Source organism: Ambystoma mexicanum, chromosome 7q, assembly GCF_040938575.1.
Source record: "Ambystoma mexicanum isolate Mex_15411 chromosome 7q, UKY_AmexF1_1, whole genome shotgun sequence".
Taxonomy (NCBI): domain Eukaryota; kingdom Metazoa; phylum Chordata; class Amphibia; order Caudata; family Ambystomatidae; genus Ambystoma; species Ambystoma mexicanum.
This window is the reverse complement of record NC_090941.1, coordinates 758,169,058-758,194,462: the sequence shown is the minus strand read 5'-3', so window position 1 is coordinate 758,194,462 and position 25,405 is coordinate 758,169,058. Positions and strand designations below refer to the sequence as shown.

The 25,405-nt window shown below is 46.8% G+C and overlaps 1 protein-coding gene across 2 annotated transcripts in view; it reads right to left on the bottom strand.

Moving 5' to 3' along the window:
- ALKBH8 (alkB homolog 8, tRNA methyltransferase) overlaps window positions 1–25,405 on the bottom strand; it is a 1,077,261-nt gene that overhangs the window by 935,127 nt on the left and 116,729 nt on the right. For both annotated transcript variants that reach the window (XM_069640672.1, XM_069640671.1), the window contains exon 3: window positions 23,998–24,238. In XM_069640672.1, coding sequence (XP_069496773.1) covers window positions 23,998–24,238 — 241 coding nt within the window. The remainder of the gene's footprint in view (window positions 1–23,997; window positions 24,239–25,405) is intronic.

Below are 25,405 nucleotides of genomic sequence, written 5' to 3'. Positions count from 1 at the left end.
TAAAGAAAAGAAACAAGGACACGCATGTCAGTAGCACATACCACACAGATACAGTTCACAACATTGACAGCCAAATAATGAAACAGCCATATCACAGGCAACTCAAACCCCACATGCATCCAGTGGCACTGCAATGCAAGGCTATCCCAAAAGCAGAAAAGGATGTGTGCAAAATGTGAAGGCAACACATGTATTGCATGTTGCACGTCATCTGCATCACACACAACCTCTAGCAGGCACATATCCAATGCTGAAATGAGAGATGGTAACAAAGAGATGGCAGCTAGCTTAAGCATGTGTGAACACACAAATAGCACAGCTAGAAATCAAACCAAACACACCATGATACATGTAACATGTATGTTCATGTGCAGCACTCAACTACCATCAACTATGCACAGTACATGTGTCACAGGAGGCACCTACGCTAGTGCCTTTCCATACAGTGAAGGGAGGAACATGGGCAAATACATGTCAGGTCAACATCACACAGCAGCATTGTGTTTGCATGTTGAAGGGCTTAACTTGGCAAAGGAGTGGGTGTGTGCGGTGCAGTGCATGTGTAGCCCCTCAACTTACAACATCAACACGTACGTAGTGATGACAATCCCCAAACATGACAGCAGTGGAACGGCAATTGCAGCCATCATGTGCAAATGGCATGCACCATGTAGCATGGTTTCTGTGAAAAACCCACCCTCTGGGCAATAGCAGGGAGGCACTGCATGGCAATGACCTGTTCCACACAGAACTGTGCATTGCCAGACAGTGTAGGCATGCGTCTATTGCATTTCGTCATTCAAATGTCACTACAGCCGATGAGAAGTGGACATGATGGAGGACAGATGAGGAAACATCAAAAGTACACCCATGCATGTAGAAGACAAGACCAGTTGAAAAGAGGCAGTGGGCCTGTAACAGTGGGAGCCATGTGCATGATACAGATGTGGACATCCTGAAGTCATGCATGATGACACACAGTCCTACAGTGAGCATGACATGGATGTCCAAATGGGATGACAACTGGATCATTCTGGACACATACTACAATGAGCAGGTGGTCAAGGACACCTAGGGGCATACATGGAATGCACATGGAACAGGATTGTGCACACATGTGCATGGGGACCCACTGCCATCAGCACAGTCAGAGTGAGACACACTGCACCTAGGACAAAGGATGTAAATGACATGACATCTCATCAAGATTGTACTCGTACACAAGTGGCTCATAGCGCAAACAAACTAAGGGAATGGGACAAGGGAGAACAGGAATTCAAAAGAACTATCATACTGGGCACAGTGACATTGAGAACAAGCAACTGCATGGAGAAGGGATAAAGGGCTGAAGACCCTGGAAGGGGGAGAAGGGGAACGTGCCAAACAGAGGAGACCAAAGAAGGAAAATGAAGTACAATGATAGAATAAGCATTCCAAAGGTGGCAGTGCAGCCAGCAAGTGGCAAGTTTGAGACAATTTGTATAGGGCAAATCTGATGAGTGCATAAGAAGAGTGGGGGGCTGTATGGGCACACGCACAGGACCCATTGCAATAGGAGGCATGGAGGCAGTGCAGCAGGGAGGCAGGGTGAGCAGGTACCTAGGCCTGAAGGACAGAGTGTGTGCAGGGGCACAGTGTCGACAGAGGAAACTGTTCAGCTGGGGAGAAGATGGGCTAATGCAGGAGCAAATAGGAAGGTCTTGAGTTGCTACCGGAAGCAGAGATGTTTCTCATCAAGTTTCTACATGCCCAGTTGGCTGTTCCAAAGGGAGTACCCAGCCGGACACACAGATCTGTCCCCAGCTAATCTATTCAATTAACAACTGACCTGGAGGTAGTGTGAGGTGGAGGAGCAAAGGACTCAAGAGTGGAGGAATTTGCAGAGGGATTGTTGCAGCTATTTCACACCCAGTCCCAAAGAATAATTTTGCACAATGCATAGGGTCTGAAGAATCATCCTGTCATCCACCGATAGGCAATGAAGGGATTACAGAGCTGGAAAGGTAGAATCCAAGGGCATGAGGCCAAGGACAAGCCTTGCAGTCCTGTACTGGATTAGTGTTAGAGGGTGGATTGTGGAGGTAGGTGGAATATTTGAATAGCCTGTCACAGTACTCCAACCTTGAGTAAAACCTAGCATGAGAGACATTGAGCATGTAGTTGAACGATGGGAAAGGCACAGTACCCCTGAGGATGCAAAGAAGTTAATCTGTCTCAAGATACATCAGAAACGTGTGTGGAAAACGAATGTGTTGAGTCAAAGGTGACTCCGAGGTTGTTGGCCTTGCAGGTGGAGGTAAGAGGAGGGCCAAGTGTGGCTGGCCAGAGAGTGAGGGGAAAGGATGGCGAAGGTGTACCAATAAGGAGGATGTCAGTCTTGCTGGCATTCAGGCAGAGAACGTTTGCAGTACACCAATTGCAAATGGCAATGAGCCTATCAGAAATAAGGGAGGGAGAAGAGTTGCCCAAGGGCAGCCTGGAAATGAGTTGGTTGTCCTAAGCATAGAACTGGAAGTGGTAGCAGAAAATGAAAATGCAGTAGGCGAGAGCTGCCAAGTGCTGTTTGTATAGTTAGGCCAAGTGGTCAGACCCTGGGACACACCACAGGTAGAGAGGGAGATTGAAGAAAAGAAGGAGCCAAGTTGTAGCTGGGAGGGACACACATGCCAAACACACATGTCATTGAGTCACACGCATCAATACTCACCAGATGATGCATCATAATCCATCCTCTCTCCCACTCCATGGATGTGTTCTTCCGGGATGAACTCTGAAGCGATCGCCTCATGCTGAGTGAGTTCATCCTCCTCTGGTGGTGGCCCACCACCAGTCACCAGAGACATGGAATAATTGGAGGCACGCTTTTGTTTTGCCGTGGAATCCCATGGCTGTCACACCATCTACAACATGCTGCCAGTGAACCCCACGCTGGTGATGCCTTGTATGGCACTGTGGGCCCACAAGCATATCGCGTTGGTGTTCCGAAACGTACTCCACAAGGAACTCCAGTTCCTGCTTGCAGAAAGGCTTCTTCCTTGACGTGCCGGAGGCCAGAGCCGTGTCTGGGGTCCCAGCCTCTTGTGCAGGAGCACGCTTCCTCCTTTTGGGCGGTGGGAATGACCCCGAGTAGGCAATGTGGCCCTGATCAGTGGGGGCAGTGGCGCTGGTGGACTGGACCAAGGTAGTGGGTGTTGGTATGAGGACAGAAGGTCTGGCTTGGGTCTGACTCACTGCCAGGGTGGTGTTGGCTGCATCTGCACATGCAGTTACCACCATCCGGCTGCTTGGGGCAGCAGATGTCATAACTGCCCCAGATACGTGTGCCACAGTCACAGCTACAGTGGGCACACATGACCCCAATCTTCGGACTAGATGGAAATCGTCCTGGGAGTCCTCGTCACACAATGCAACATGCATTGCCTGACCCAGAGCCCGGATGGAGGTGCCCACAGCTGCACCTGCAGCTACCACCACTGGTGGGCCTGTGACAGCAGATGTAATTTGCTGTTGGGTGATATGGGCGCCAGGTTGAGATGCAACAGCTGCATCAACTGGAGCCACAGGGGGTGGTGGCATGTCTGCACCAGCACGCGGCTGTGCATCCTATCCCAGAGGGGCACCCCTGCCTCTTCCCCCCCTGTAGCCACCCTGGCCACCCTGGACTCCCCGTCCTCCCTGGTCTCTGCGCCCACGTGCCCTACCACGCCCAGTCCTGGGTGGACGCCCAGCTTTGCCGCCCTTAGCCTTTGGTGGCCTCCCAACCATGGCACCAATGGAAAATGGTCTCTGGGAGGTCCATTCAACAATTGTCCTGGGCAATTGGCTAGAAGGGGGCAGGGTATTTGATGGAACGCTCAGGCACCTCCAAAAAGAAAAAAGAAAAAAAAAAAGAAAAAGAAAAAATGGACAAAAGTACAATAAACTGGAGAAAAAAAAAACATTGTGCATGCGACCCCGGTAGCCCACGTGCATGGATTTTACCTCCAGCAGTACGGTGTGGCACCCAGGAACACAAAGAACACATACTCGTGGAACACGCAGACTACTATGACCTTGAAAACGGTATGCGATGCACAGGGGGAACCATAGTGGGAAAAATAGCATACGTGACTCACCGCCTGCCTTGCGTGAAAAAAAAAAAAAAAAAAGGGGGGGGTTTGTGCGCGTAGGCAACACCCCACCAAAATAAAAGGTACAGACTTCAGATGCTGTGAAGCAATCACGTGTGATTCCAGCAGAGTAAACACACGCGTTGGTCTCCACGAACAGCACGTACAGTGGTCTGCTGGCCCGCGCTCACCTTTAACCCGTTCTGAAGTCAATACCTGCGCACGTAACGTCACTTACACGCTAAGGCCCTTTCCTCGAATTACACGCATTCACACGCGGACGTGATTTTTTTGCACATGCGGATGCACCCGTGCTGAGGGAAATGTCACAGACGCGCTAACGGCCTTTCCTCCAATTACATGCTGACATGCTGTTTTTTCATGTCATGTGCCAAAATCACTCCGTATCAAGCTGGCCATGCAACAACACATGGAAGACCACGCTCCTGCCCAGAAGGCCATTTTCCAGCCCCCCAGAGCCCTGAGCAGACTCCCACCTGCCATCTGCTGCAACCTGCCTGCCTGCTGGCCACGTGCCCTGCCATTTGGTGCCCGCACGTTGTATGGGAGGATAGGTCTGAAGGCCCCCTCCCCTACATAGCCCACCCACGTGCGGCTCATGACTCGTCGGCGGCCCACCATGCACCTGTAACCGGCAGGCAGTATGGCTGCCGATCGACGCGTGAGGCCGCACGATCCTTGGTATAACACAACATAGACACCATTTTGTAAACGCCAAAGACTCCATTTTGAATATGCTGACCCATGCCCAAGCAAAATAGCATGCATGCCAAAGCTGCAGCTGGCCCTCGCTCACCGCGCACAGAGAGCCTTGCACCCCCCCTCGCCTCCACGGCAGATCCGTTGAAGGCTTGTTCTCACAAGCAACCAGACACAAACAAGTATCAGAACAAACACTGTATCATTTACCTTCCGCAGCCCTAGAAGTGACCTGAGTTGTAGCCGGAGTCTGGAAAATAACAAGAACCATCCCAATCAGACAAGACCCGACACTGCATCTAACCCCCAACATTTAAAATATATGGGGCCTCATTACACGGATGGCGGTAAGGGATTACCGGCACCAGTAAGGGCACCGGTGCCGGTAATCCCTTACCACCCTACTACGAGGTCCCTTTGCTGGTCCCTACCTTAACGGCTGGTTTTACCAGCCATTAAGGACGGGAGTCGCAAAGGGACCTTGGAGGCAATTACGGCACCGCAATTTCCGGTACCGTAATTGCCGCCTTCCCCATTCCCATTGAGCCCTACATGGGCTCAATGGGGAATTACGGCCCCGCCAACCTTGGAATGGGGCGGTAATTCCACCATTCACCATGCCGGGATCGGTAAATTACCGGCGGCAACCATGGCGCTGATAGCTGATAGCGCCATGATTAATGACTTCCGTGTAATGAGGCCCATGGTGTCCACAACCTCCCTCCATGAACACATGCCCAGATCCCCCAGATGAAGTGTTAACTGCACATACTAAACCCCAACGGCCCACAGGGTTTTTTGCAAATGCTAAAAAGGGGGCTGGAAAGAGATAAACTTTATAAAGTTCGTAAAGTGAGGATGACTCCCGCCCGCCACAAGACATCATGTGCCCTGGAGGTTCAATATAAGCTCTTGATAGATCCCACCATGTGCTAACTCATGTTTGCTGCTAGTGTACAAAGGATAAGTGAAAAGCAATACGTTACATAGAATGTTTTTGTATGGTTCACGATCCAACCTGACGCTACCTCACGTTTGTTATTCATCTGCCTGCCCTATGAATTATCAGTATGTGTTCAACTAACGCTATGTATTGTGTATGCTACTGCCAATCCCCTTTGTTATGAATGAAGAAATATATGAATTTGTAGACAATAGAAATACGTAATCACCCTAATGCTACTAACGTTAGTTTCTGTCCCCTCTCACAGTATACTGAACAGCCCAGTGCATAGCGAATCGCTCAGAATTACAAGGCCATCTCCCCCTCCTCCCGCCAAGGCCTGCCAGGACTCGCCAGGACTCGCCGATGTTTGAGCCTCGCCTCCCCACATTCCTATTGGACCCGCTTCAAGTATTTACCTCCCCCATGGCTTGGCTAAGTGAATTATGTGTTACCTGGTCCTAGATCCCACCGCCTTCGAGGGGCCAAATATGTGCCCTCACTGACCCAATAGTACTCTAGGTCACCCCAAGTTAATAGACCATAGAGACAGTTACTCACGCCCTGTGCTAACATATCGTAAAGCAATCCCTCACCACATCTAACAGAATAGAATGACAAGACAGCGTATCCTGCGCCCTCTGACAAGACACCTGGACTCATGAAGTCGGGTCATTAGGTTAAGAGTAATTGCACACTGATGTATTGGTGAAACTTCACACGTTTGCTGTCTCTCCTGTCTCTCGTTTGACTTTAGAGTAACCTATTGTAGGATTTGCAGGACAACTGGAGTCATAGAATATGATGCGTGTGTGGCCACAAGGGCAAAGTGTCAGTGCAGCTACCAATCATCAACAGACTGCGTCCGGCCTGGCAGCTCCACCCCAACGAGCCCAGCTGACCCGTCCACCCCACGTTGGCACCACGCAGATGTCCACCAATCCTGGAGCAGCTCTTCGATATATCACCTATAGCTTAGTCAACGCCACCCAATCCCTGAGACTATGTGCCCCCTATAGCTTATAGGATGCATGACGTATTTTTGTAATAAATATGACCGTCTTTGCTATTGTCAGACAGAGCGCTCTCAGAGCTTGCAGAGTCCTTTGCATGCCCTATTTGTGGTTCATATAAAAACCCTTTTACTTCACCCGCACTTGGTCCTAGTCTCATTCCCTCCTGGGGTGTGTCATTTATTGCCTCTCACTGAGGGGTGTTATTGCCTTATGGGGGACGCTTACTTTCAACGTTAGCCATCTGCAGGGGTCCAGTTGCTGTGACCACCCTTGCTTGAACAGAAGATTCCCGACTGAAGTTCCATCGCTCCACAGCCCAGCACCAGGACCCAGTTGCCCACCCACACCTGCCTCGGGGGTTGCCAGCTTCACAGCAGGAGAGGTTGGCATCCTGGTGGAGCAAGTCCTAGTGCATTGTGATGCCCTCTATGGAAGAAGACGCGCCAACAAGGATGGACGGGAGAGGATCTGGCTGGACATCGTGGATGCCATCAACACGGAGGGGGTGGCAACCCGCGACATACAACACGTCCGTAAGCGCTGGGAGGACTTCAGGTCCAGGGCCCTCAGGATGGCCTGGCGCGTCTTGGAAGCAGCATATGCAGTGAGGCACCGGGTCCACCTTACCACCAACGACATGAAGGTCCTGGAATGCATTAACCCATCACTTCACCTCCAGGTCCTCGAGAGGGAGACCGGTCTGGAGTCGAGCGGTAAGTGTCCATGCGTACTTGTTGGACGCAGTGCATGTTGAGGTGTGCCAGGAGTGTGCAGCATGGACATATGTCTGAAAAGGTCCATGTATGGATGTGTATGTGCAGGGACATGACCGTGCTGCGTGTGAGTCCTGTCATGAGTGATGCACATCAATGGTGTATGTGTTCCAAAGAATGATGCACAACTGCATGTGGAGATGCACACATGTTGGTATTTCTGTGTATGTACTATGGCATGGTTGGGGTGTGACACATGGATGCTGGTTCCACCTTCATGTATGTGCACGGCATACATGTGCGTGTGTGGGTTGCACATTTGCGACAGTGATACAACATGGATGCATGTGTCACGGACATGTATGAACCTGACTGGCAGATGTGACATAGTTGCCGATGATTGCACTGTGACAGGTAGTGGAGATGTACAGATGCATGTCTGTCTGTTGGCGTGTGTGCATGTGTTCGGCACTCCCCATGTTGCTTGTGACGTCATACCAACCTTCGGAAGTTCATGCTGGTGTGTGTATGGATGCTGCTGCCTGCTGCACGATTCCTGTCAATTTGTGCATGTGTGTGGGTTCAAATGATATGAGTGTTGGGGAGTGTGATGCCATCTGTGAAGTTTGACACTGCCACTCATGTGCAACTGTCACGTGTGTATCCGACCATTGTACAGTGCCCTGATGCCTGTGTTCTGTCGTTCTGTCTCTCCCTGTCTGCAGCATCGACTGATGAAGAGGTCGGAGACGGTGCTGTGGAGGCACAGAGGCAGGGATCCCACCGCCAGCCGGAGACACAAGGCCCAGCTCTCCTCCCACGTTGTCATCTCTTCCGGGAGTGAGGAGTCATGTGCCGCGTCCATGGCCACAGCTGCCGAGGGAAGGTCTAAGAGGCGGAGGTGGACTCCTCGGCAGCAGTAGGGGCAGCTGAGCCCCCACAGGTGCCTACGGAGGAAGATGGCACGGAGTAATCCAGGTTGGTGGGGGCTTTGGCTGAGCAGGAGGCCGTGGAAGCCCCACGCACGAGGCCTGGAGGGGGGCATTAAACTGGTGCTAGTGGTGCAGTCCAGGGGCAGGAACAGGAGGCAGCACAGGCCGCCGCGGAGGTGCCGGTGTGTAATCCTGTCCCCGATACTGTGACTGCATCATCCCGCACCAGCAGGGATTCCTTCGTCCAGACCCGTTTTCAGGGAGGGGATGCGCAAACAACAACTGGCCTTCCTCTCCCTGCGGACGTGGCAATCCGTGACCGGATTGAGCCTGTCCTAGCTGGGGTGGCGATGCGTCAACGTGGTATTCGGGATGACATGCAGAGTTCTCGTGTGGACAATGGACGTCATTTCGAATACCACATTGACCGCGTCAGCCTACTAGGACAGGTCACCGGCGCTGGGTTCCTCTGTGTGCTGGATCTTCTAGCGACCCCATCCTCAACTAAACCCCCTATGCGCCAGTCATCCTCCATGCCATCTTCCTGCCCAAGTATCACCTGGGCACCCTGTGGAGCTGCCCCTGACCCAGCTGCCAGGCTGGTGGAGGACACATCCCTGCCACAGTCGGGAGTCGGAGGTCCAGCAGGGGTGGCCACCCCAACAACTGGACCCCAGCAAGAGGACGACGAGCAGGCATCGGCAAGCAGGGCACATGCACGGCAGCAGCAGGCTCGGGGTGGGAGCGATGATGGCTCGGGCCTTCAACATCACAGGGGCAGGAATCGGCCAGAGGGCAGGAGGACCCTAGATTGGGAGGGTCTTCCATGTGCCAGTGGTTGGGCCAGCAGATAGATGCGGAGCGGCAGCGGGCAGAGGAGGCATGGCTCACTATGGTCAGGGCGGAGAACTCCATGCGCAGGGCATTGAGGCAGGCTGAGTGCCTCGAGGCAACTCGCAGGGAGTTGGAGGAGGCCATGACTGCATCCCTGCGAGACCTCGAGGCCAGGGAAGAGGCCCGCCTCTGGGGCATCGATGTGGAGTTCGATGATGACCTGGCCCGGAACATCAAAAAGTGAGCCGTTGGACTTGCCCACCGCCTTTGTACATAGTTCTTTAGTGTTAGGTTTCCTTTGTTTTTTTCTTTTTTTTTTGGAGTTAATGGACTGCTCCACTTCATGTATATAGTTTTTTCTTCATAGGACATTTTGGTAAGTTTCATTTGTTTTGGGGATCATGGACCCTTTGGACTTGGATTGTATATAGTTGAAGACTTGTACATACTTTCTTTTTTTACATTTTCCATGGATCAATGGTTTTCTTTTTTTTGGATTATTTTTTTCATATTGACATTGGCGATGGACCACTTTCCTTTTTTCATGCCGTGGATTTTTGTTTTTCATTGGATTTTCTGGTTTTTTAAATAATATCTGTCATTGTTTATTAATTTTCAAGTTTGATTTTCTTTATGTTATAACCTTATGTTTTAAATACAATTATACTAACTTCATGATTGGTGTTGTGTACTATCATTGGTTTTGTGCATGTCTCAATGAACAAAGCCTCAGTCATGTGTTGCCACTGTGTGGCTCTGTTGTGCATTTATGCATGGGCATGGTGGTTCTTTTAAGACTGTCATGGCATGGGTAATTTGGGAGTGGGTGCAGTGGATGGTTGCATGCTTGTACTGGGGGTCAAGGGGGATTTGGGTTGGCATTAGGGCCATGGGTCTGTTTCGTTAGGACAAGTTGTTTGGTGGGCCATGTGTCGGGGCCTGCTGGCAGGTGCCCGTCAATAGGGGTGGGAGGTGTGGAGGGACATGAGTCGGGGCCTGCTGGCAGGTGCCGTCAATGGGGGTGGGTGGGGGGGTTGGGGGCACATGAGTCGGGGCCTGCTGGCAGGTGCCCGTCAATGGGGGGTGTGTGGGGGGACATGAGTAGCTGCCTGCTGGCAGGTGCCCGTCAATGGGGGTGGGTGGGGGACATGTGTCGATGCTCCTGAGTGCATGGTGCCACGCGGCCTGCCTGTGGGGCATGGTCTGGGGTGATGGGCTGCCTGTGGGACATGGTCTGGGGTGATGGGCTAACTGCGGGGCATGGGGAGGGGGGGCATGCCCGAGAGGGCACACACTGCCAAATCACGTGTGAAAGTCCATGCGCACCCCCGAATACACGTACCCCGCTCGCACTAGCGAAAACGCATGTGAAAGTCCATGCGCACCCCCGGAATACACGTACCCCGCTTGCACTAGCGAAAATGTGTGTCAAAGTCCATGCGCACCCCCGGAATACACGTACGCCAGCGAAATCGCGTGTGAAAGTCCATGCGCACCTCCGGAATAGACGTACCCTGCTCGTGCCAGCAAAAATGCGTGTGAAAGTCCATGCGCACCCCCGGAATACGCGCAGGCAGCCCATCCACCCTCCCCATGGCCCGCAGGCAGCCCATCACCCCAGTCCATGGCCCGCAGGCAGCCCATCACCCCTGGGCATGCGTAACTGGCGCTGCTGCAGGGTCGCTGCGCCACTCTGCCCCACGGCTGGTTATGGATGTAAGTATCCATGAATACGCTGTGTGCTAAAATGGGTTTTGGCGCACGCGGCTGGTGCAGACTGGTGCACATTCCCTCTGTGCGCCAGCCCCGTGCGCCACTTGTGCGCTAAATTCTATGAATTACCCCCTAAGTCTTGTGGTGGGAGTCCTGAGACTTGCTTTGGACTGAAGTCTTGGGGAAGGGAACCCTGAGACTTGAACTCTTAAATTGACTTGCAACCAAGGTTCTTTTGGTACTTGGAACTGTGTTACTTGGAACTTGGAGAAGGGAACCCAGAGTACTGGTTAAAACAGTTATCCTGACCTCAAGAGAGGTAACTTTGAGACCTTTTGTTGGCACTGTTTTATACTTGGGGAAGGTAGCTGAAAGAAAGCAGAGAGCCAGAAGAGGCTCAGAACTTTATGGTGGACACTATTTCTTTTGGTTGCTGACATCACTACACATTGTATAGATTAGTGGTGAGGGCAAGATAGGTTGTGAACACAGACAGATTCTTCAGTTGAACTCTTTGACTCAGACTTTCCTTAGTTTTATTTAGGCAGGGAAATCCCACTCAGCATAGGGCAAGTTAGGCCTTTTCCCATCCTGACATTTATGTAAATATTGAATCGATTGTCTGTGTCTTGCTTCAGGATGCCTTCATATAGCATATAAATAAGTTCAATGTAAAGTACTTTGGCGAAAGCTGTAGAAGAACAACTGGTTATTATTATTACAATCCTTGGCAACTGTGACTAATACCTAGGCCCACACACCCTAACTGAGACTGGGTGATCTGATCCCTCACTGTTTCCTCCCCGGTTGCTTCTAGATCCCTTGCGGATAAATTGCCCACTCTCCTCCTCTCTGTTCTTAGCAGCCAATTCCCTTGTTTCTCTGCTTGCATCACCATTTTCTTTTCCCTATAATTGTAAAGTGACCCGTTGCTACTTGAAGCTAGGTCTGCACTCAATAAATACCCTACTAATTACAATAATAATGGTAGAGAATTGCCCATTGCCATATTCCAGTGGGAAGCGAGTCATTCTGTAAAAAGGCTAGTAAGACATGAGCAATGCCTTACAGTAAATAAAATTGGTGATTTCAAATGGAATTTAATTGTAGCGACTCACTTTGTAAAGTGTGACTCCTTGCATGGTCGACTCAGCAATTCATTCTTCTGTGGTCGATAAATGGAGTACCATTAAATTGGATAATAAGAACAGCTATTATCGTAGCGATCACCCCTGTTTAGGAGGTGTACAGTGCCGGCAGGGTTTGTTCGGGTTAGAATAATATTATTGCTTATCTTTTTTTATTAGAGATGTGCTATCCGCACATTGGGCTTGCACAGTCTACAGTAAAGAAAAAACAAGATGGCCGATGCCATACCAACAAAAAAATTGACAGAGTCTCTTTTTTACTTTTGTGGTGGCCGCAAGCAGAATCGGGCGCATGCCCTTCCAATGCTAGAAATTCCCTTGTAAAAATATAAAGCTACGACTCCCCCTTCCCCAACAACACCCCTTGCATATTCTGTCCCACCTATCCAAGCTTCAGTTGGCCTTATCATAATCGATTAACACCCCCCACGCCCTCCACAGGACAGTTAGAATTGGCCAAATGAAACAATGCTAAATTATTATATGGCACATAGCCAGACCACGTGTAGACTCACAAAGTTTAATTTAAAGTGTAAATATCAGTTTCTAAGAGACATGGTCCCTTAGACCACTCTATAAACCATGGTTTATAACCTACTACAGCTCAGCAATTCAGGGTCGACAGGGCGGCAAGTTGGGGACTAACGGTTTGGGTATCAGTAAACCTACATGTATTGGCCATACAATTTGTAACTTGATTAGAAGATTATTTAGGACTGATAATTTAATTTCAGGATAAATCTGTATCTTCGCCTTTGCCCTGAAGCTTTTCTCACCTTTGAACATATGGTTACCTCTTTAGATTTATATATTGGGAATAAGGGCAGTGATTATGTGATCATCCTTGGGGGCATAATTACTATATGAGTCCCTTAGGGCAATGCAAGACTAGAAAGTCAAAGCATGGGGTATTATAAGTGCTTTAACACCCATCCCCACATACCAGCATAGACATGCTTTCAGGATTGTCACTTGTCTAAATGATGCAGGCTTTCATGCCTAAAATGACTGGTAAACTGACAACACAACAAATAAAGATATATTGGGCTTCATTATTAGTTTGCTGGTCAGGAATGAACATGCCAGTAATTCCAGTTACTGGCACGTTTCCGGACTGGCGGATGGCCTGATTTGACTGCAGCCAAGAGCTGGAGGTAAGTCAGGCAACCCACCAGCAAAAAAACAGCTGGTATTACCGGCACCGATATTACCGGCAATCCCCCATGTAGTCCAATGTAATCCATGGAATGGGGATTATCATACGGTTGCTGGCACCTGCAATCTGACGACAATTCCGGCAGATCAGGCGCTGGTAACGGTATTATCGATTGCCGGTATCCCGCTGGATTTACTTGCGGGATATTGGCAAACTCCTAATGAACCCTTGACTATATTTTCATTAATTTGGCAAACTGGAAGTAAGTGGAGAATTTCAAAGTCATTTTACGCTCGAGAGCAATCACGATTCGATATATTAACCAACTATCTACCGGAATTCGAAATGTTAAGTATCACCAGAAGGTACATTGGTCTAAACCAAATCAGGGGGTAAATAGTTTGTTCTTCTATAAACCTGTATTACCCTCATAAGGACTTCTTGCAAAATTCACTCACAGATTTTAAAGCATCACTTCACTAGAATCGTGCGTACCTTACCGAACTATTCACTTAACTAAAACTACTGATATAAAATCTAATTAATGATTTTATGGTGAGTGCTGGATTGCTAAAAATGGCTTACTGGGTGCACTAAAACAGCCCACAAATAAAAGAGGGATCTCATCAGAAGCCTCAGAGAAGGAATATAAAGCCCACATTAACAGCGAGGAAATTAGTAAAATAACTTGAGAAAAAAAGCTAGCTGGCATTTAATAACAAGAACCAACAGGATTTCTGGCAGATAGTGTTGAAAGGGGATGTGAAGGAGCATGTTGTGCCAGATAACAACATACCAGGATACAGAAGGTTCCTACACATCAAGGGACTATCTGACCAAGGGGAGGTGGCATCAATACCCACGAAGGTGAAACGCAAGGAGCTGCTGCTAGGCCAAACAAGAAGTAGCTAATTTTTAGACACAGAGATCAGAACCCATAAATTATGTAAATCTCTTTATGCAGGATCCATGTGGGAATGGATATTATCACAATATTTGAAAAAAGGTACATTGGAATCCATCCCATTACTGCCCAGCTCCCCTATTGATTGCCTTGCCAAGATTTATAGCTAGATAACACTTAATGGTTTGGATAGCTGGAATGTAGCTGTCCACATTTTGACATATTTGCACAATGGACCTGGCCTTCATTTTATATTTATCAATTCAAAAATGTGTCCTTTTAAGGAAGTAGAGTTTTAATTTGTTTTTGTGGACTTTAAAACAGTGTCTGATGCTGCCCCAAAGGAACTCCCAACAGAAAAAGCTTGATGAGATGTTATTACTGCTATGTTGATTGTCTACAGCTCACAGTTTGCACAGTGAACATATTGCCAATGATAGATAAGGGATGGGAGCAGAGAAATTGAGAAGTTTCCCTTGTCTCGAGGAGTGTGAGACAGGGATGCCTTTTTATGCCCTTGCTATTCTGTCTTCACATAAACAGCCTAGCAGCTGACAACACACATCTGGTAGCTCAATAATCTCAGCGGGAAGAGAGTGGGGATCCACCTTTTTTCCAATGATGCATTGCTCACTTCCAAAAACACCATTTAAGACTTCAAAAACAACTAAACCGGTTTAACCTTAGCAGCAAAGCCAAGGGTTGGGCAAACAACGTTGAAAAACATGAAAAGTTGCGATGTGGCACGTACATTGCCATGCTGGATTGACGAGGCAATGGTTGTGGCGGCCAAACAAATCCAGAGAGTGTAGAAAACAAGAAAGAAACAACTTGTTGAGGGTTGGTTGTCGAAAATGGTGACTCTTTTAAATTTTTAAAAACATATGCTATTAAAACAGAACCAGGAGATTTAAATGGAATTATGGGGGCCTTTTAATGATATGTATGGTTGTGTGTAATTTTGGAGCATTTCATGAATTAGATGCATGTGTGTTCGTCTAGTTGGTGGTGTGATGTGTACAGATGTTTGCGTTTGTGTTTTGTCCTGTTTCGCCTGTGTAGTTTGTGTATTATATTTTATTGACCTATGGACGCTAGGTATATTATATAAAGTAGAATGTAAATGATTAATTGAAATGTTTGTGACAAAATATATGAGAATTTAGGTAGAATGTTTTAGGTTATTTTGAAAACGTAAGTAATTTTTTGTGAAAATCTAAATAAAGTGTTGAAAAAAAAGAAAACATGAAAAGCATGGTTTATCATCCCCATAAAATACCCAAACACAAATGGTCATTGCTGAGCAATACGGTTGACCAGGAAGACGCTTTCAACTACCTAGAAGCACGCCTGAGACAGGACCGCAAATTTTCCACCGGAATGATAAAAATATCCTAACCTTAGGACAACAAGAAGGGTTGTGACGATTCACAGGATCTCGTCACTTCTCCCCAAAGGGGAGCCCTTCCCTATGAGGCTAGGGAGGCGAGGCCGCTACCCAACAGTCCCCCTACGGGTGGTAATAATTGGGAGGACTTCATGGGGAGACTCCCCTCATGGGGATAAGGACTCCTGTCCCGTGAAAAACCTCCCTAAACCATTGTTCCTAGAAGACATGGCCCTATTAACACCTTCTCCCTCCCAACCTGAAACTACTACTGTGTGTTATTGTGAAGTCTACTATCTCATCTGTGGGACTAAATAAGACTGAGACAAAGAAGAACCAAATAAACATACAGAATAACAGTAGAATGGATTACCAAAGAACTGTGACAAGGTGGCTACTAAGAGGCATGAAAATAACTTCAGAGGTATTGACACAAACATTGATGCACGCTGGGGCGATCCCAGCAATATAAAGTAAAGGATGAGGAAGGACCGGAGGTGTTCGACAGCAGGAAGAGCATCAAGGGAAGCTGGCTCCGTCCTGCAGGGCCCAGGAATTTGAAACCTGCATTGTCCGAAGCATCGAGAGACAGTCGGTCTCTGAAGTAGAAGTCGAAAGGAATCACGCGAGTTGGGTTAAACCGGACACAGTGCAGAAGCAGGAAGAATCCAGCACTGGCATGGTCGCTCTAAAGTGGACTGTGTGGTCCATAAAACACGCTGAGACCGCCACAGCAACGACTCCATGGAGCTGCATAGACTAAAGAAGAGGAAAGCAGGAATACACGCTGAATGCATGCAGAACTAACAGTGACCTGAGACCCCGGGAAGAACCGGTAGCGCACCCCAGTGAAGACACAGGTAACAGGAGTTGCGGGAAAGTTGGGTGGGGTCCAAGGAGCCCAAAGAGCCAAGTATTCCTCAGGAGTGATCTCCCTCATTAAAGTCGTGATACCCAGAGAACCAAGAGTCAAGTATTCACTTGAGCTCCCTTGACACAGTAGTGAGACGCAGAGAACCAAGAGTCAAGTATGCCTCAGGAGTGATCTCCCTCCTCACAGTGGTGACACGAAAAACCATAAATCTCAAGAATGTCTCAGAGTGAATTCCCTTGTCACAGTGGTGACACGAAAAACCATAAATCTCAAGAGTGCCTAAGGAGTGAACTTCCTCATCACAGTGGGAAAACCAACACATGTGAAAGATACCAAAAGGTTAAAGAACTGTCAGGGAGTAATCTCCCTATTATTCAAGATATACAAAATCCTGATGAAGTGCCAGCAAGAAGAAGAAGAGTTGACAAAGCCTTAACTCTGTTGTATGCAAATCCTTAGGAGAAAATAAATAGACTTCAAAAACTTGTACAAAGGACTATCAAAGAACAGTCTCCAAAACTCTTCCAGATAGACCAGAAGAAAAGAACCATTCTACTGGTCTCAGTGTATTGAAAGAGACTGCTGTTAAGCCAGCCTAAGACTGGATTGTTTCTTCAGGGGAAGGGAGCCACTCTCCTAGAGGCCTTGAAGAAGTTAATTGAATCCTTTTTGGTTCATTCCATAGTGGTAGGGATAGAGTAGCTGGTTTGGACGGAGGAAATTTGTATGGACTCAACACGTTTTGTGGTAGGAATGCCCTTGGGGACCGAAGTCCTCAATGGAGGATTAATATGTGTGTGTGCATTTGGCCAAAATTAGGACTTATGGGGCTGGCTAGGCTCCAGTAAGCAACCCGAGAGGTCAGGCATTTGGATGGTTGCTGAGGGAGGTCACGACAGTGCGCTAGTGCAGGAGACTCGATATGTACCCAGCTAAACCGAAATTTGTCATAGGTTGTCGCTGAATTCTAATGGCATAGGTGTCGAGGCTAGTCTGAAGTTTCAGTGCTTAAAAAGGTTATGAGACAAGCTAGACCGAATTTGTCATAGCCATAGCTGCATTCTAAAGTGTGTGGATGAATAGTCGTGCATGCGGCAGATGTCCACTGAAGTGGTGCGTTTATACATACCCTGAGCTCCGATGGAGCTTACCTTTGATGTTGCTGTGTTCGATCTTCTGTGGGGAAGCAAAGCCAGCTACCTTTGTAGATTATTCTGGGCATTATGGACAGGCTATTGAGAAGGCATCATGAAGCAAGACACAGACAACAGATTCTAATGTATACTCAAAGTTTTATTTAACTTAAAAGTCAGGGTGGAGTAAGGCCTAACTGGCCCTATGCTAAGGTGGGATTTCCCAACCCAAAGACAACTAAGGATAGTCTGCATCAGGATGTTCAAATCAAATAACTGTCTGTGTCAGGGGTGAGGTCCTAAAAGTCCTAAAAATTAAAGCGGGGGACTCATCAACAAACGCAATGGGATGTGACGCCACCAGAAATTAGCATATTGAGGTGAAATATGCACATTTCATTAAATTGGCTTTGCATAACCACCCAAAGGACAAAGGGAATTTGTCTTTCATAAAATCAACACCCACACAAAACCAACAGAGGATATTTTCTTCGAATAGTGTTTTTGAAAATGTTACAAGGTGTGCATGTTTTAAACTCCAAGAACCAATACAAATGTATTCCCTAAAACTTGCAGTGTGCCGAAATGGGACATTTCACCTTTAGTTGTTTATTATTTTTCATCAGGATATATAGTGCAGTGGTGAAGTGTTTGGCCTGCAAACCTGACGACTGCAGTTTGATCCCTGAGGTTGGCTTTAGTTCATAAATTCAAAGAGGACATTCAATGTTTCTCATTTTAGCTGGGGGCGACTGAGTCCAACATCTGAAAAAAGTGGGTGGACTCTGTCCACCAGCCTGTACCCTCAACTTGAGCCCTGGTCTCTGTCCAAAACCTATACTTGCTCTCACAACTGAGTGCATACAATGTGTAGGGATGTAAGCTTCAACAAGATTAGTGTTCAAAAACTCAAAAGAAAGTGTAGAACCTCCTTCGGCTCTTGGCTTATGCTCAGCTCCCCCTTCCCCAAGTTCAAAACAGTTGACAAAAGACTGAGGTTCCATTCCCCAAGAGTTCAAGTTTTCCAGCTTTGAAAAACAATTCAGTTCCCTTGGGACACTTCCGAACTCTCTGGTAAGTAGAACTTTTCATTGGTTCACAAAACAAGTCTGTTTTTCAACTTCAAAATCATTTAAGCAGCCGCTGCACAACACAAGCTTAAGTAGAAATACTTTCATCGGCTTTCTTCACAAAGGGCCCTTGGTCTATGCGTGGTAGTCGGACCACACAGCCCCCCCCATTACTGGTCACGCAACCAATACCCCTTCTTATATGCTTTCCATTAACAATTGTCCATTGCTCTCCTTGAACAGTTAAACTTGTTTGTCACCATGCACTTTGTTACACCTTGTGTATTCCTCTGGCTCTTGCCAATACAGGTTTTCCCTTAACCTGCAATTCTTTAACTATTTTAACTGGTATTTGTTCTCTGTGGCATTCAAAATGGTGCACACTATCTTTCAATTTGTTCGGTATTGAAAATACCTGGCTTTTGCATTATGCAGCATTCAAAATTGCTTCTTATCACTTTCAGTTTGTTCACTTTTCCAAAAGTACTTGTTTCCACATTCCAAAAGTGCTTATAACAATTTCCCATTCCTGAGGTAGCTAACTTTGTGTACGTCAAGCTCCCGTAGCGGCCCGCTGGGTGTGTTTCCTTGTATCACTCACAGGCTCCATAAGGCAGCTCCCTTCGGCTTCCGCCTGCTCCTCACACTGTTGTCTGGCTTCTTGGGTCTCTGCTTTTCATCCACGGAGACCGGAGCGAGCACTGCTCGCTCTTTGGGCGTTCTGTGGCTGCTAGAGTGCACCGGGGCCCACAGCTACTGCTTCGTGAACCCAACGAAGACGGATGGCAGGCCTTCCAGACACTCTCGTGGCAGACCTCTGCCACAGTGTCCCTCTCTCCGGCCCGCACTGCTTTCAGCTCCAGCTCTCCAGCCAGCTTCTCTCCCACTCATGTCGGCAACACGCCTCTGGGTTCCTTTCCGTGTCCTCTCTTTTTCACTGTGCAGTCAAACTTCTTATACCTAGTGGGATTGTCAAAGGTCCACTGGTGTGGATCATTTAGTTTAATTGCCTGATCTTTAGGAAACCTATTAGCTGGACATGCCTGGCTATTCCAACAGTGTACTTCCAAAGCCCTCTTCTTCATCTCATTAACAAGGTATTGTAAGGGGAGGTTTGAAAAGGAAGTGTGTATTACTCTGTACTGTCTCCTACTCGTCGTGGTACTTGACTGATATGTGTTTGCCTTAACAATATAATGTTTTTGGGGGACATTTCAAAAGGAAGAAAATGGGAAGGGCTGACATTAGCCTACAAAAGCTTGGGGATAGAAGGTTTGTTTTGGAAATTGAACGGGGGATACCATGTCTCACCTAAGGATGTCCTCTCCCCACTTCCAAAGTTCCCTCCACCCATGTGATCCACCCTCGCATATCCACCCCCAGGGTCGGGATCCAAAAGCGATGGCCTTTCCCAGGCCACCTGAGAGGAGGATTCTGGGGCAAAAGAAGTGACGACGCCCTCAGGTTCCTCATACTATACACGGGTCAAGCCAAGTGCAATCGACTGGTTTTCCTAGAACATCTTCTAGGTGGGACAGACAAGCTACTAGAAACTAGGATAATGGGATTCTCTAAGCCCAAGAGATTGGTTACCTTTATACACTTACTACATGTTCCAAGGTTCTCCATATGTTAACCAAATGGGTATACTAAGTGCGATTTCAAGGATACCCGTCTATAACTACTGTGTTACAAAGGCTAGACTAAGTAGTTATAAGTGCAATGGGGGATTACTAGCCTATATCTTAGGGTGTCAGGGCGTGCTAAACATTATAAGGCATAAATGCTCTAAAGCTGATGTTTGATCATGTGCAAAGCGTGGACTCGGGTTGAGTTAGAGGGTTTGTGTATGAGATGTTTTCAGTGATTGATGTGTGTAGGGCAGGTCGTGCGACAACAGCCAGCATCTGCTTGGTGGTTTTTCAGAGACAGTGAGGCTGGTGCTTGTGGAAAAAGGCTTTGCTGATGGCAATGAGATGGGGAAGAGGATTTCAGGGTATAGTAGAGAATAGTCAAGTTTTGATGGCCCTTCTGAAAGCAAGCTTGTTATCAATACAGAGGATGCGGAGAGGAAGAATATTCCCAAATGGCAGGGAGAGTTCAGTACCTGAGTTATTCTATGATCATGTAGGGAAAAACACTTTAGTAATAGTGAAAGACAGGTTCTTTTCTTTATTTGAATAAAAGTCTATAACCAAAATATTAACAATTTGTCAGCCTCCTTAATCCATCACGCCACAGGGTTGGTAGGAAAGTTTGCCAAACATTTTGGGGATACTCAATGTCAGCAAGTATGGAAGTTTAAAGATCTCTTGCACTTACCTGAAGCCAAACATTTGGGTGTCGACAACAAAGCAGGTGGTCATCAAAATATTATGCTGACTTGAGCTTGGTCCTCAAGGATAGCCCATGTTGCAAAGGTGAAACGCCTAAAATATTAGGAAAAATATGGAGCCCACCAGCCCTCATTAAGAATATAGTAGGCTTGGTCTTGGTGGAAGTCCTCCATTTGGAAAGTGCCTCCTCAATAAAGTGGTTGAGGTACATTTAAATAAGGGCCAGAAGCATACGTGTAAGATGTGTAGAAGAATCCGCCAAAGAAAGGACAGCATACTTTAAATGAGATAGATAATGCATATTGTGATTGGCCGCTAAGATGATTAATAATGAGTATCCGAGAACAAAGTGCATCTTACTGCCATCAGGATGGGAAAAGGCATCTGGCAGTTGAAAATATATCTGAATTTTATTTAGCCTTTTGCCAAAAAAATGCGCAATTGAACATTTTGCCCAGGGATGTTAACCTTTATTTTATTATTTATAACGTGCTACACACCCACAGGCCTCAGAGCGCACCCTTGGCAGCCTTTTTCCACAAGACGGCTTGAACGATCATCTGAAAGATGTCCCTTTCTATTTCAGTTTGTTTTGCTGCTATATGTTAAACTGAGGATCACCTGGCTAAAACCGATGACGAGACAGTTTAGCAAAAGAACATTGCACAAGGCACTATATTTATACAGATCCACTGAATTTGAGTAGGTAAAAAAGGCTTTGCACTTAAGGTCTAGAAAGCAACGTATGTGTAAATAATGTGACAGGGCCAGCAGCGTGACCCTGTCAAAGGGGGGGGAGGAGCCCACCCCAACCTCCTCCACCCCGACCTCCCTGAGGTGTCTGGATGTGGGCAAGCCCCTCCCCAGCCCTCCTTTCCAGCACCGACGGCAGCCTACAGGCCTCAGAAGAAGCACCGCCTCCGTCCTGGACGATGCCGGGAAACCGCGAGGCAGCAGCAGTATCCCTGTCAAAGGGTGCTGCAGAATGCTGCAACACCAGCAGAGAATGTGAAAAGACATGCACAGCACCAAAGGGGTGCCACACCATCCCTAACACCAGCCAGCAAAGAAGCATGGCACCAGCGTCAGCTGGTGCCTGCAGGGAGGAGGGCAAATCCACTAATCCACCAGGGAGATTGTATTAATAAATACAGGCCCAATGAAGGCCTCGAACCACTATGCCACCAGGGATATAATCAATTGTTATTAATGTCCCTGCAGGCCTTGAGTGATCCAGCATCACAGAACCCCAGCAGGGTCCATGTTGGAAAAGGGGCGGGACTTACTTCCGCTTTTAAGCCCTCCCATGGCCATCCCTGTCACACCCCTTGGTGGCAGGTAAGTGATTGGACAGGTTAAGCAGCCAATCCTGGGAGGGGATGGGGTATTTAAGGAGGTGTGTGTGAGTGTGTAAGAGTGAGTTGGATGAGGACAGGAGGTGGTGGAGGACGTCCGAGAGACCAATGGAGGCAAGAGCGATTGTTAAGGAGGATCCCTGTGGAGTGTTTGTGTGTGATAGGGAGAGTGCGAGTATTAGAGCTAGAGTCGTACTACATATTCAATTAAACCAGATTCAGTTTAAAGCAATAGTAAACCTGTTGTCTCAATAGAAGTGGAGAAGCATTTTGCAATGACTTTATAACGAAAAGAGAAACATCAGTCCGTCACTTGTTCCACTTCACACTATATACATATAAACAAGATCATGTATGTGATGTTATGGCAATGGTGAGAGACATCCAGACTATAAAGTCCTGGATGAGGGTAACAAGCAGATAGCCATGTTCGCATTGCCTATTGGTATCAATAGTTCTGAAATCTCTTTTTAAGGCAACAAAGGATATAAAGAGCCAAGCCAATTTTAACAGTTGCTAAAGGTAATAGTTTAAAAGTTGAATTGATAAGATTATTGGAACAAACCAAACTCATTTTGTTAATACAACTCCTGCAAGTCGATATGATCCAAGTGTAGTTAGAATGGAATTGGAAGATACCTAGCATTAAATCATTTCATACACTTGTGTAACTCGAATTAATACACTGGATGTTTTATCTATGTTATATTGGAATGGCAAATTAGGATGTGGATGAATGTTTAAAATGTATGATCAGCACAATGCACAGAATGTATTCTCTGATTTTTTGTGTCTATGCAATATTATGATTAATATCCCAGGTTGAGATTCACGTTTTGATCTTGTTTCCACCGGCAAAAACCTGGGCTAGCTCTGCAGAATAACCCTGCACTGGAATGTTCCATTGTGTTAACAGGCCCCAAGCACTTGAAATGCTAGGATGGTTACGACTCCATTTCAGATGAGGCTGCTTTCAAGGTCATCATAGCTGGCCTTTATCTCAGACTATCCCTTGGAGTTAAATGGTTCAATACTGAGGTCATTAGCACAATCCATGCCTGTCAAAGTAGTTTTATTCTGCACTCAAAGGTCTGTCCTTGTATCCCTATTGTCATCTATGCTGGCACAGAAGCACCAGTTCTTTCCATGTCTTCTTCAGGTTTGCAATTATTGATAATCTTACTTCAATACCTGCCTTGGTTAGGACATCGCTCTTAGAATGATACATGTGAACACTGACTTGATTAAATCAGCAAATCTGACTTTGGTAGATTATTATTATTTACATAAAATGTCACTTATGACATGCCACCTTTTTCATGAAACTGACAGTTTTTGAGGATCATTCCATTTACACCACTGTATAACATTAACTGGGTAGCTTTCAGCTGTAAGTAGTCTATTGCCACATGTTGCCAACAGCAAAGGAAATTGATAGAAGCAAAAGCACTGAAAAGAACAAGCCTGAAAAACTGCGAATTAGGACTTCTAGATCAATTTAAGTTTCCAAAAGCCTGAGCAATATGCTTTCCGAAATTATACATAAGGTAGATAAGACTATTCTTTTCTGTGGAAACAGTGATATTGAAAGGGATAGTACCCAATATTAAAATCCCACACAAGGACCAACATTCTAAACAATTCACTTGCTTACCTCTTTCCACAAAGTTCAGATACAGAGAAATGCTTTGGTTTGAATCATGTGATATGATCTCTTGTCCGCTCAGGGTGGTATACGCTCTTTTGGCATCTTCTACTGTTTCATATCTTACAAAGCAGTATGGTTTATTTGGAGGCATTGAAAGATTTTTGACGATTCCACATTTTTCCAATAGACAGAGGAGCTTCTCTCTGTGCACTCCATTACCTAGACCGCCGTTGGCAACCACCAGATTCTAGCAAAAGTAAAAAAAGCATTAACAAGTAACATTCTAAATTTGTACTTAACATATATTTTATTTATGTAGTATTATACAGTTCAGCATATAGTTCACTTTTAATACTACTCACAAATATAGATTCAGACATCACATCTTTAAATACAGTTTCTAAAATTAATAACCCTTAAAATTGCTTCAATTATTTTCCATAAATTCGTCAAATTAAATATACATGCTTCATCGTTTCCAGATATAAATATTTCCCACATATCATTATTATTGACTTGTTCACATTTACTAGTTCAATCTCATTGAGTGTAATTGGTAACATCTTGGTTAGGTACAGTTAATGATGGTTCCAACTGTATATCCTCCAGCTCTATAGGTTAACGACTTAATAGCCCTGGTAGCCTACGCCGTCCTGTGTTGGACGTTTTGTAGAAGTGATTTTCCATCCAATTTGGGGTCAACTATTACTCCCAAGTATTTATAGGAGCTAACCATCTCTATTGGTTCTCCATTTAATGTCCAGATCAGCTTACTGCACCTTTTAACAGAATAATAAAGAGTGTAGACCATAATCTTGGTTTTACTGATATTAATCTTCAGTGTGTTGGTCATCGCATATTTGTGCAATTGGTCCAGCCAGGCTTGGAGCCCTCGGGGGGGGGGGGGGCTGCTAGGGGCTTTCTAATAGGTTGAGTCGGCATTGAGATGGTCGAGTCTGGCGCTCTCAATGGATCCAGTCGTCTCAAAACGTTCAGTGATGCAGTATCATTCTTCAGCAGTAAATGGCTCAAATCGAGTGAAGACTAGAGAGGCAATGGTCAAGTCGACAGCTCAAAGTGGTCGAGTTGGTTTGACAGAATTAAAGCAATGCTATGAGGTTCTGCAGAGGTGGTCGGCTCGAAGTGGCGTGGTGCGCAGGCATGCGATGATCGAATCAGCGACAACGCGGTATAATAAAAGCGGAGAATGCCCAAGGCAGCTGGGGGCGGGGGGTTCTATGGCAGCTCAAAAGTGGTCCAGTCAGTTTAAAATCAGTTACGAGGCAGGGGACAGAGCTCACTGCCCAGAGCTGCTTGTTGGCTTTTTGGTTGCTGGGAGAATCCGCTCAGGGTTCTCCGGGGATAAGGTGGGTCCTTCTTCTGCTCCTCCCAGCCAGGAAGGTTGCCAGAGAGC